At 51.2% G+C, this 12,408-nt stretch overlaps 1 protein-coding gene across 1 annotated transcript in view; it reads left to right on the top strand.

The window, feature by feature from the left end:
- The window catches only part of SLC38A7 (solute carrier family 38 member 7), a 30,684-nt gene that overhangs the window by 6,520 nt on the left and 11,756 nt on the right, over positions 1–12,408 (top strand). The window contains exons 2-4 of the mRNA XM_063438628.1: positions 3,527–3,797; positions 10,012–10,210; positions 10,878–11,019. Of these exons, the coding sequence (XP_063294698.1) occupies positions 3,558–3,797; positions 10,012–10,210; positions 10,878–11,019 (581 nt within the window). The 5' untranslated portion in view covers positions 3,527–3,557. The remainder of the gene's footprint in view (positions 1–3,526; positions 3,798–10,011; positions 10,211–10,877; positions 11,020–12,408) is intronic.

Here is a 12,408-nt window from a genome sequence, read left to right as displayed (position 1 = left end):
ATCACTGCCCCCCCTGTACCCTCTCACCCAGACCAACAATCACTGGCCCCCCTGTACCCCCTCACCCAGACCAACAATCACTGGCCCCCCTGTACCCCCTCACCCAGACCAACAATCACTGGCCCCCCTGTACCCCCTCACCCAGACCAACAATCACCGGCCCCCCTGTACCCCCTCACCCAGACCAACAATCACAGCCCCCCCCTGTACCCCCTCACCCAGACCAACAATCACTGCCCCCCCCTGTACCCTCTCACCCAGACCAACAATCACTGGCCCCCCTGTACCCCCTCACCCAGACCAACAATCACTGGCCCCCCTGTACCCCCTCACCCAGACCAACAATCACTGGCCCCCCTGTACCCCCTCACCCAGACCAACAATCACCGGCCCCCCTGTACCCCCTCACCCAGACCAACAATCACCGGCCCCCCTGTACCCCCTCACCCAGACCAACAATCACCGGCCCCCCTGTACCCCCTCACCCAGACCAACAATCACCGGCCCCCCTGTACCCCCTCACCCAGACCAACAATCACCGGCCCCCCTGTACCCCCTCACCCAGACCAACAATCACCGGCCCCCCTGTACCCCCTCACCCAGACCAACAATCACCGGCCCCCCTGTACCCCCTCACCCAGACCAACAATCACTGCCCCCCCTGTACCCCCTCGCCCAGACCAACAATCACTGCCCCCCCTGTACCCTCTCACCCAGACCAACAATCACTGCCCCCCCTGTACCCCCTCACCCAGACCAGCAATCACTGCCCCCCCTGTACCCCCTCACCCAGACCAGCAATCACTGCCCCCCCTGTACCCCCTCACCCAGACCAACAATCACCGGCCCCCCTGTACCCCCTCACCCAGACCAACAATCACTGCCCCCCCTGTACCCCCTCACCCAGACCAACAATCACTGCCCCCCTGTACCCCCTCACCCAGACCAACAATCACCGGCCCCCCTGTACCCCATCACCCAGACCAACAATCACTGCCCCCCCTGTACCCTCTCACCCAGACCAACAATCACTGGCCCCCCTGTACCCCCTCACCCAGACCAACAATCACTGGCCCCCCTGTACCCCCTCACCCAGACCAACAATCACTGGCCCCCCTGTACCCCCTCACCCAGACCAACAATCACCGGCCCCCCTGTACCCCCTCACCCAGACCAACAATCACAGCCCCCCCCTGTACCCCCTCACCCAGACCAACAATCACTGCCCCCCCCTGTACCCTCTCACCCAGACCAACAATCACTGGCCCCCCTGTACCCCCTCACCCAGACCAACAATCACTGGCCCCCCTGTACCCCCTCACCCAGACCAACAATCACTGGCCCCCCTGTACCCCCTCACCCAGACCAACAATCACCGGCCCCCCTGTACCCCCTCACCCAGACCAACAATCACCGGCCCCCCTGTACCCCCTCACCCAGACCAACAATCACCGGCCCCCCTGTACCCCCTCACCCAGACCAACAATCACCGGCCCCCCTGTACCCCCTCACCCAGACCAACAATCACCGGCCCCCCTGTACCCCCTCACCCAGACCAACAATCACCGGCCCCCCTGTACCCCCTCACCCAGACCAACAATCACCGGCCCCCCTGTACCCCCTCACCCAGACCAACAATCACTGCCCCCCCTGTACCCCCTCGCCCAGACCAACAATCACTGCCCCCCCTGTACCCCCTCACCCAGACCAACAATCACCGGCCCCCCTGTACCCCCTCACCCAGACCAACAATCACTGCCCCCCCTGTACCCCCTCACCCAGACCAACAATCACTGCCCCCCCTGTACCCCCTCACCCAGACCAACAATCACTGCCCCCCCTGTACCCCCTCACCGAGACCAACAATCACCGGCCCCCCTGTACCCCCTCACCCAGACCAACAATCACCGGCCCCCCTGTACCCCCTCACCCAGACCAACAATCACAGCCCCCCCCTGTACCCCCTCACCCAGACCAACAATCACTGCCCCCCCCTGTACCCCCTCACCCAGACCAACAATCACTGGCCCCCCTGTACCCCCTCACCCAGACCAACAATCACTGCCCCCCCCTGTACCCTCTCACCCAGACCAACAATCGCTGCCCCCTCTGTACCCCCTCACCCAGACCAAAAATCACTGCCCCCCCCTGTACCCTCTCACCCAGACCAACAATCACTGCCCCCCCCTGTACCCTCTCACCCAGACCAACAATCACTGGCCCCCCTGTACCCCCTCACCCAGACCAACAATCACTGCCCCCCCCTGTACCCTCTCACCCAGACCAACAATCACTGGCCCCCCTGTACCCCCTCACCCAGACCAAAAATCACTGCCCCCCCCTGTACCCTCTCACCCAGACCAACAATCGCTGCCCCCTCTGTACCCCCTCACCCAGACCAACAATCACTGGCCCCCCTGTACCCCCTCACCCAGACCAGCAATCACTGTCCCCCCCTGTACCCCCTCACCCAGACCAATAATCACTGCCCCCCCCTGTACCCCCTCACCCAGACCAGCAATCACTGGCCCCCCTGTACCCCCTCACCCAGACCAACAATCACTGCCCCCCCCTGTACCCTCTCACCCAGACCAACAATCACTGCCCCCCCCTGTACCCTCTCACCCAGACCAACAATCACTGGCCCCCCTGTACCCCCTCACCCAGACCAACAATCACTGCCCCCCCCTGTACCCTCTCACCCAGACCAACAATCACTGGCCCCCCTGTACCCCCTCACCCAGACCAAAAATCACTGCCCCCCCCTGTACCCTCTCACCCAGACCAACAATCGCTGCCCCCCCTGTACCCTCTCACCCAGACCAACAATCACCGGCCCCCCTGTACCCCCTCACCCAGACCAGCAATCACTGGCCCCCCTGTACCCCCTCACCCAGACCAGCAATCACTGGCCCCCCTGTACCCCCTCACCCAGACCAACAATCACTGCCCCCCCCTGTACCCCCTCACCCAGACCAACAATCACTGGCCCCCCTGTACCCCCTCCCTGTGGGAGGTTGTTTGGTCATATTTAGGATGTGGGGTTTGCAGGATTTAGAAGGTTATATTGTTATATTCATTTATCTATTTCTTTTACACAAAGAACACAGTCAGGCTCTATTTGTTACAGAGTATCTTTGCTGGATCGTAAAGGTTTACTCCATTCTGATCTCTGGGAGCCCTGTCAGCATTTTTCAGTCTGAAGTGAGTTAGCTTTTCCTTTCTGAAAGAGGAAATGAACATTTGCTCTGTAAGGCGAGAATAAAGAGCAGCATGTGTCTCCAAAAACATACTGAAGGTTTGTAGACTGCATGAAAGATGTGCCACAATTTCAGCCTTTGGTCTCTCTAGAGTGTGAGCTCACAAGACGTTTAGTGTGAAGTTAGGGAGTAGTTTTACAAGGTCATGTTGTCATTGGACTCTTTTGACAGTGTGGCCACGGTAATGTCTGTTGATTTATAAGTGTTCATATTGTGAGTACATGTGCTGACGGTCACGTGTTACGGCTGGTTTGTTTTGTTTCTAGGAGGTAGCTGTGGACCCTCTGCTGAAGCAAAATGTCCCTTGACAATGTTGCCATCAATGCAGACTATTCGTGGGATGCCGGAGAACGCGCTCGCCTGCTGCAGAGCCCCAGCGTGGTGACTGTCCAAGAGCCAAGGCGCCTTGCCAGTGGAACAACTCCTGCGGGCGCAGTCTTTATAGTGGTGAATGCTGCGCTTGGTGCTGGGCTGTTAAACTTTCCTGCTGCATTCAGTGCAGCAGGAGGCATCACTGCTGGAATATCCCTGCAACTGGTGAGTTGGTGTGATACACTGTGATCTTCTGCTACCTATCTCTTGTTGCAAAGCTTTACGCGAGAATCAGAGAAAACAATGTTCATAGTGTGAAATAATGATAGGAATTATCTAGAAGACAGGTTCTCAACCAAGGTGCACACGCACACTGCAACAGGGGGTATGCTAAAAGCTGGCTGGCTGTGCCCTAAGGCTGGCTGGCTGTGCCCTAAGGCTGGCTGGCTGTGCCCTAAGGCTGGCTGTGCCCTAAGGCTGGCTGTGCCCTAAGGCTGGCTGGCTGTGCCCTAAGGCTGGCTGGCTGTGCCCTAAGGCTGGCTGGCTGTGCCCTAAGGCTGGCTGGCTGTGCCCTAAGGCTGGCTGGCTGGCTGTGCACTAAGGCTGGCTGGCTGGCTGTGCACTAAGGCTGGCTGGCTGGCTGTGCACTAAGGCTGGCTGGCTGGCTGTGCACTAAGGCTGGCTGGCTGGCTGTGCACTAAGGCTGGCTGGCTGGCTGTGCACTAAGGCTGGCTGGCTGGCTGTGCACTAAGGCTGGCTGGCTGGCTGTGCACTAAGGCTGGCTGGCTGGCTGTGCACTAAGGCTGGCTGGCTGGCTGTGCACTAAGGCTGGCTGGCTGGCTGTGCACTAAGGCTGGCTGGCTGGCTGTGCACTAAGGCTGGCTGGCTGGCTGTGCACTAAGGCTGGCTGGCTGGCTGTGCACTAAGGCTGGCTGGCTGGCTGTGCACTAAGGCTGGCTGGCTGGCTGTGCACTAAGGCTGGCTGGCTGGCTGTCCACTAAGGCTGGCTGGCTGGCTGTCCACTAAGGCTGGCTGGCTGGCTGTGCACTAAGGCTGGCTGGCTGGCTGTGCACTAAGGCTGGCTGGCTGGCTGTGCACTCAGGCTGGCTGGCTGGCTGTGCACTCAGGCTGGCTGGCTGGCTGTGCACTCAGGCTGGCTGGCTGGCTGTGCACTCAGGCTGGCTGGCTGGCTGTGCACTCAGGCTGGCTGGCTGGCTGTGCACTCAGGCTGGCTGGCTGTGCACTCAGGCTGGCTGGCTGTGCACTCAGGCTGGCTGGCTGTGCACTCAGGCTGGCTGGCTGTGCACTCAGGCTGGCTGGCTGTGTTCAGAGGGTGCAATGAAGCCGGCAGCCTGCGGTAATGCCGGGTTATGACGTCACTCTGACCCCGGCACCACTAAACAGCGTGCGAGGGAGCAGTTCTGGAAGATCACGCAGATGACAGCAGCCACACTGGACCCCAGCAAAAGGATCCACTCCAGCTCTCATAGCGAATGAGACTGATCTAGAATAATGATCACAGTGTAGAAGGTATTAATAATGAGAACGATCTAGAATAATGCTCACAGTGTAGAAGGTATTAATAATGAGAACGATCTAGAATAATGCTCACAGTGTAGAAGGTATTAATAATGAGAACGATCTAGAATAATGCTCACAGTGTAGAAGGTATTAATAATGAGAATGATCTAGAATATTGATCACAGTGTAGAAGGTATTAATAATGAGAATGATCTAGAATATTGATCACAGTGTAGAAGGTATTAATAATGAGAATGATCTAGAATAATGCTCACAGTGTAGAAGGTATTAATAATGAGAACGATCTAGAATAATGCTCACAGTGTAGAAGGTATTAATAATGAGAATGATCTAGAATAATGATCACAGTGTAGAAGGTATTAATAATGAGAACGATCTAGAATTCTGATCACAGTGTAGAAGGTATTAATAATGAGAACGATCTAGAATATTGATCACAGTGTAGAAGGTATTAATAATGAGAACGATCTAGAATATTGATCACAGTGTAGAAGGTAGTAATAATGAGAACGATCTAGAATAATGCTCACAGTGTAGAAGGTATTAATAATGAGAACGATCTAGAATAATGATCACCGTGTAGAAGGTATTAATAATGAGAACGATCTAGAATAATGATCACAGTGTAGAAGGTATTAATAATGAGAACGATCTAGAATATTGATCACAGTGTAGAAGGTAGTAATAATGAGCGATCTAGAATAATGCTCACAGTGTAGAAGGTATTAATAATGAGAATGATCTAGAATAATGCTCACAGTGTAGAAGGTAGTAATAATGAGCGATCTAGAATAATGCTCACAGTGTAGAAGGTATTAATAATGAGAATGATCTAGAATAATGCTCACAGTGTAGAAGGTATTAATAATGAGAATGATCTAGAATAATGCTCACAGTGTAGAAGGTATTAATAATGAGAATGATCTAGAATAATGCTCACAGTGTAGAAGGTATTAATAATGAGAATGATCTAGAATAATGCTCACAGTGTAGAAGGTATTAATAATGAGAATGATCTAGAATAATGCTCACAGTGTAGAAGGTAGTAATAATGAGCGATCTAGAATAATGCTCACAGTGTAGAAGGTATTAATAATGAGAATGATCTAGAATAATGCTCACAGTGTAGAAGGTATTAATAATGAGAATGATCTAGAATAATGCTCACAGTGTAGAAGGTATTAATAATGAGAACGATCTAGAATAATGATCACAGTGTAGAAGGTATTAATAATGAGCGATCTAGAATAATGCTCACAGTGTAGAAGGTATTAATAATGAGAACGATCTAGAATAATGCTCACAGTGTAGAAGGTATTAATAATGAGAACGATCTAGAATAATGCTCACAGTGTAGAAGGTATTAATAATGAGAACGATCTAGAATAATGATCACAGTGTAGAAGGTATTAATAATGAGAACGATCTAGAATATTGATCACAGTGTAGAAGGTAGTAATAATGAGCGATCTAGAATAATGCTCACAGTGTAGAAGGTATTAATAATGAGAATGATCTAGAATAATGATCACAGTGTAGAAGGTAGTAATAATGAGCGATCTAGAATAATGCTCACAGTGTAGAAGGTATTAATAATGAGAATGATCTAGAATAATGCTCACAGTGTAGAAGGTATTAATAATGAGAATGATCTAGAATAATGCTCACAGTGTAGAAGGTATTAATAATGAGAACGATCTAGAATAATGATCACAGTGTAGAAGGTATTAATAATGAGCGATCTAGAATAATGCTCACAGTGTAGAAGGTATTAATAATGAGAACGATCTAGAATAATGCTCACAGTGTAGAAGGTATTAATAATGAGAACGATCTAGAATAATGCTCACAGTGTAGAAGGTATTAATAATGAGAACGATCTAGAATAATGATCACAGTGTAGAAGGTATTAATAATGAGAACGATCTAGAATAATGCTCACAGTGTAGAAGGTATTAATAATGAGAACGATCTAGAATAATGATCACAGTGTAGAAGGTATTAATAATGAGAACGATCTAGAATATTGATCACAGTGTAGAAGGTATTAATAATGAGAACGATCTAGAATATTGATGACAGGGTAGAAGGTAGTAATAATGAGAACGATCTAGAATATTGATCACTGTGTAGAAGGTATTAATAATGAGAACGATCTAGAATAATGATCACAGTGTAGAAGGTATTAATAATGAGAACGATCTAGAATAATGCTCACAGTGTAGAAGGTAGTAATAATGAGAACGATCTAGAATAATGATCACAGTGTAGAAGGTATTAATAATGAGAACGATCTAGAATAATGATCACCGTGTAGAAGGTATTAATAATGAGAACGATCTAGAATAATGCTCACAGTGTAGAAGGTAGTAATAATGAGAACGATCTAGAATAATGATCACAGTGTAGAAGGTATTAATAATGAGAACGATCTAGAATATTGATCACAGTGTAGAAGGTAGTAATAATGAGAACGATCTAGAATAATGATCACAGTGTAGAAGGTATTAATAATGAGAACGATCTAGAATATTGATCACAGTGTAGAAGGTAGTAATAATGAGCGATCTAGAATAATGCTCACAGTGTAGAAGGTATTAATAATGAGAATGATCTAGAATAATGCTCACAGTGTAGAAGGTATTAATAATGAGAATGATCTAGAATAATGCTCACAGTGTAGAAGGTATTAATAATGAGAATGATCTAGAATAATGCTCACAGTGTAGAAGGTATTAATAATGAGAACGATCGAGAATATTGATCACAGTGTAGAAGGTATTAATAATGAGAACGATCTAGAATATTGATCACAGTGTAGAAGGTATTAATAATGAGAACGATCTAGAATATTGATCACAGTGTAGAAGGTAGTAATAATGAGAACGATCTAGAATAATGATCACAGTGTAGAAGGTATTAATAATGAGCGATCTAGAATAATGCTCACAGTGTAGAAGGTATTAATAATGAGAACGATCTAGAATATTGATCACAGTGTAGAAGGTATTAATAATGAGAACGATCTAGAATAATGCTCACAGTGTAGAAGGTATTAATAATGAGAACGATCTAGAATATTGATCACAGTGTAGAAGGTATTAATAAAGAGAACCATCTAGAATAATGCTCACAGTACAGGAGTCTTAATGCCTTATCTCACGGACAAAAACTTTTTCCAGAAGTAAGCGTCATGTAGGAACCTCCACCTGGTAGCGTACATCAGTCATAATTCTGTGTCTGTGGTGATAAAACACATTATTCTAAGTAACTTCATTATGGAGCTAAACTAGGTAACTTTAAATGTCCTGTAGCAACTCTCCAAAGACCTGCTCCTTGCTAGTGCAGAGACTGCCCCTTTTCCCGTCCACAGACTGCCCCTTTTCCCGTCCACAGACTGCCCCTTTTCCCGTCCACAGACTGCCCCTTTTCCCGTCCACAGACTGCCCCTTGTCCCGTCCACAGACTGCCCCTTGTCCCGTCCACAGACTGCCCCTTGTCCCGTCCACAGACTGCCCCTTGTCCCGTCCTCAGACTGCCCCTTGTCCCGTCCGCAGACTGCCCCTTGTCCCGTCCGCAGACTGCCCCTTGTCCCGTCCGCAGACTGCCCCTTGTCCCGTCCGCAGACTGCCCCTTGTCCCGTCCGCAGACTGCCCCTTGTCCCGTCCGCAGACTGCCCCTTGTCCCGTCCGCAGACTGCCCCTTGTCCCGTCCGCAGACTGCCCCTTGTCCCGTCCGCAGACTGCCCCTTGTCCCGTCCGCAGACTGCCCCTTGTCCCGTCCGCAGACTGCCCCTTGTCCCGTCCGCAGACTGCCCCTTGTCCCGTCCGCAGACTGCCCCTTGTCCCGTCCGCAGACTGCCCCTTGTCCCGTCCGCAGACTGCCCCTTGTCCCGTCCGCAGACTGCCCCTTGTCCCGTCCGCAGACTGCCCCTTGTCCCGTCCGCAGACTGCCCCTTGTCCCGTCCGCAGACTGCCCCTTGTCCCGTCCGCAGACTGCCCCTTGTCCCGTCCGCAGACTGCCCCTTGTCCCGTCCGCAGACTGCCCCTTGTCCCGTCCGCAGACTGCCCCTTGTCCCGTCCGCAGACTGCCCCTTGTCCCGTCCGCAGACTGCCCCTTGTCCCGTCCGCAGACTGCCCCTTGTCCCGTCCGCAGACTGCCCCTTGTCCCGTCCGCAGACTGCCCCTTGTCCCGTCCGCAGACTGCCCCTTGTCCCGTCCGCAGACTGCCCCTTGTCCCGTCCGCAGACTGCCCCTTGTCCCGTCCGCAGACTGCCCCTTGTCCCGTCCGCAGACTGCCCCTTGTCCCGTCCGCAGACTGCCCCTTGTCCCGTCCGCAGACTGCCCCTTGTCCCGTCCGCAGACTGCCCCTTGTCCCGTCCGCAGACTGCCCCTTGTCCCGTCCGCAGACTGCCCCTTGTCCCGTCCGCAGACTGCCCCTTGTCCCGTCCGCAGACTGCCCCTTGTCCCGTCCGCAGACTGCCCCTTGTCCCGTCCGCAGACTGCCCCTTTCCGTCCATTCTCCTGTCTAGAGACGGCTCCTTTCCCAGAGACTCACTCCTGACACTGCTCTATCCCATGTCCAATAATGTAATCCCAGTGAAGTACCAATAGTAATTCTACCATAATATGTGACACAGCCACTATATTGTAGGAAACAAGTCGCAAGTAATCAAAGAAACGTGTCAGTGTCATTTGACCATCTGTATTTTTGAGTAATTTACATTTACTATTGAGTACAGATTCTAGATTTTATTTTGAGCCTGGCATATTGCAGATCTTGGTGGAACCGAACTTACTTGATCCTGGCAGCTGATTGTTAGAACATTTGCCTGTTGTTTTTGTGTGCCGTGTTTTACATAGCAATGTTCCTGTGATGTCTTTTGGTGTTTGTGTAGGTGCTGTTGCTGTTCATTATCAGTGGACTGGTGATCCTGGCCTACTGTGCTGATGCGTGCAGTGAGCGTACCTACCAGGAGGTGGTGCGAGGGGTGTGCGGACGCCATGCAGGGGTGCTCTGCGAGATTCTCATAGCTGTCTACACATTCGGCACCTGCATTGCTTTCTTCATCATTATAGGGGACCAGCTAGACAAGCGTGAGTTTCTCTGCTTTTGGCATATGTCCAACAGCCTTGTGCCTTTATAACTTTCTACGCACTACTCTGGAGCACGGGGTCTGTGGGTCTCTCTGGGAGCACGGTGTGTGTGGGTCTATCTGGGAGCACGGTGTGTGTGGGTCTCTCTGGGAGCACGGTGTGTGTGTCTCTCTCTGGGAGCACGGTGTGTGTGGGTCTCTCTGGGAGCACGGTGTGTGTGTGGGTCTCTCTGGGAGCACGGTGTGTGTGGGTCTCTCTGGGAGCACGGTGTGTGTGGGTCTCTCTGGGAGCACGGTGTGTGTGGGTCTCTCTGGGAGCACGGTGTGTGTGGGTCTCTCTGGGAGCACGGTGTGTGTGGGTCTCTCTGGGAGCACGGGGTGTGTGGGTCTGAATTGTGTTATGACAAAGTACACTAGGGATAGGCAACATTCTAGATTTTACTTACTACGCTGTTAGCCTCTCATGCAGTCTTAGTGATGGTGAAACCCTCCTGTAAATGATAATGTAAGAGTGTTTGGCCTTTATGGGTTACCTGCTCACTCCTGTAGCTGTGAGTGCTGCACTCTGGATGTTATTGTGCACTGAATACCATTAGTAATGTTTCTGCACTACAGGTGTCTTACCTCCAATTGTTTTCTTGTCTCCTCACCTGCTTCTGTTGGTGTAGTTCTTAGTGCAATGATGCACAATCCAGTAGGGGGCAGTATTCCATGGTATGCTGACCGTAAGTTCACCATCACAGTGACAGGCCTTCTGTTTATCCTGCCACTCTCCCTCCCAAGAGAGATCAGTGTCCAGAAATATGCCAGGTAAGCACGTACTGTACTTTTATAGTCTTGTTAGTTGTTGCTAAAAACAATCCCAGGATAGCATATTGGCATTATCATAAGGCTTACTTTAGCTCATCATTCCACGTGTGTTCTTACTGTTGTGTCTATCCTCGTGTGGATGCCCGCTCCCTCCGCTTACTGTTGTGTCTATCCTCGTGTGGATGCCGGGTCCCTCCTCTTACTGTGGTGTCTGTCCATGTGTGGCTGCCCGCTCCCTCCGCTTACTGTGGTGTCTATCCACGTGTGGCTGCCTACTCCCTGCTCTTACTGTGGTGTCTGTCCATGTGTGGATGCCGGCTCCCTCCTCTTACTGTGGTGTCTGTCCACGTGTGGATGCCGGCTCCCTCCTCTTACTGTGGTGTCTGTCCATCTGTGGATGCCGGCAAACTCCTCTTACTGTGGTGTCTGTCCACGTGTGGCTGCCTGCTCCCTCCTCTTACTGTGGTGTCTGTCCACGTGTGGATGCTGGCTCCCTGCTCTTACTGTGGTGTCTGTCCATGTGTGGATGCCGGCTCCCTCCTCTTACTGTGGTGTCTGTCCACGTGTGGATGCCGGCTCCCTGCTCTTACTGTGGTGTCTGTCCATGTGTGGATGCTCGCTCCCTCCTCTTACTGTGGTGTCTGTCCATGTGTAGATACCCGCTCCCTCCTCTTACTGTGGTGTCTGTCCATGTGTGGATGCCCGCTCCCTCCTCTTACTGTGGTGTCTGTCCATGTGTGGATGCCCGCTCCCTCCTCTTACTGTGGTGTCTGTCCATGTGTGGATGCCCGCTCCCTCCTCTTACTGTGGTGTCTGTCCATGTGTAGATACATGCTCCCTCCTCTTACTGTGGTGTCTGTCCATGTGTGGATGCCCGCTACCTCCTCTTACTGTGGTGTCTGTCCATGTGTGAATGCCCGCTACCTCCTCTTACTGTGGTGTCTGTCCATCTGTGGATGCCGGCTCCCTGCTCTTACTGTGGTGTCTTTCCACGTGTGGATGCCCGCTCCCTTTTCTTATTGTGGTATCTGTCCACGTGTGGATGCCGGCTCCCTCCTCTTACTGTGGTGTCTGTCCATGTGTGGATACCTGCTCCCTCCTCTTACTGTGGTGTCTGTCCATGTGTGGATGCTCGCTCCCTTCTCTAGTGAATAGGAGGTATATCCGTCCAGTTGAGGGTATGTTTGTTCTCTCTCTTGTGAATAGGAGGTATATCAGTCCAGTTGAGGTTATGTTTGTTCTCTCTCTCTTGTGAATAGGAGGTATATCAGTCCAGTTGAGGTTATGTTTGTTCTCTCTCTCTTGTGAATAGGAGGTATATCAGTCCAGTTGAGGGTATGTTTGTTCTCTCTCTTGTGAATAGGAGGTATATCAGTCCAGTTGAGGTTA

The sequence above is a fragment of the Pelobates fuscus genome, chromosome 12 (assembly GCF_036172605.1).
Source record: "Pelobates fuscus isolate aPelFus1 chromosome 12, aPelFus1.pri, whole genome shotgun sequence".
Lineage (NCBI taxonomy): Eukaryota > Metazoa > Chordata > Amphibia > Anura > Pelobatidae > Pelobates > Pelobates fuscus.
The sequence above is the reverse complement of the archived record's forward strand: the minus strand, read 5'-3'. Positions and strand labels throughout refer to the sequence as shown.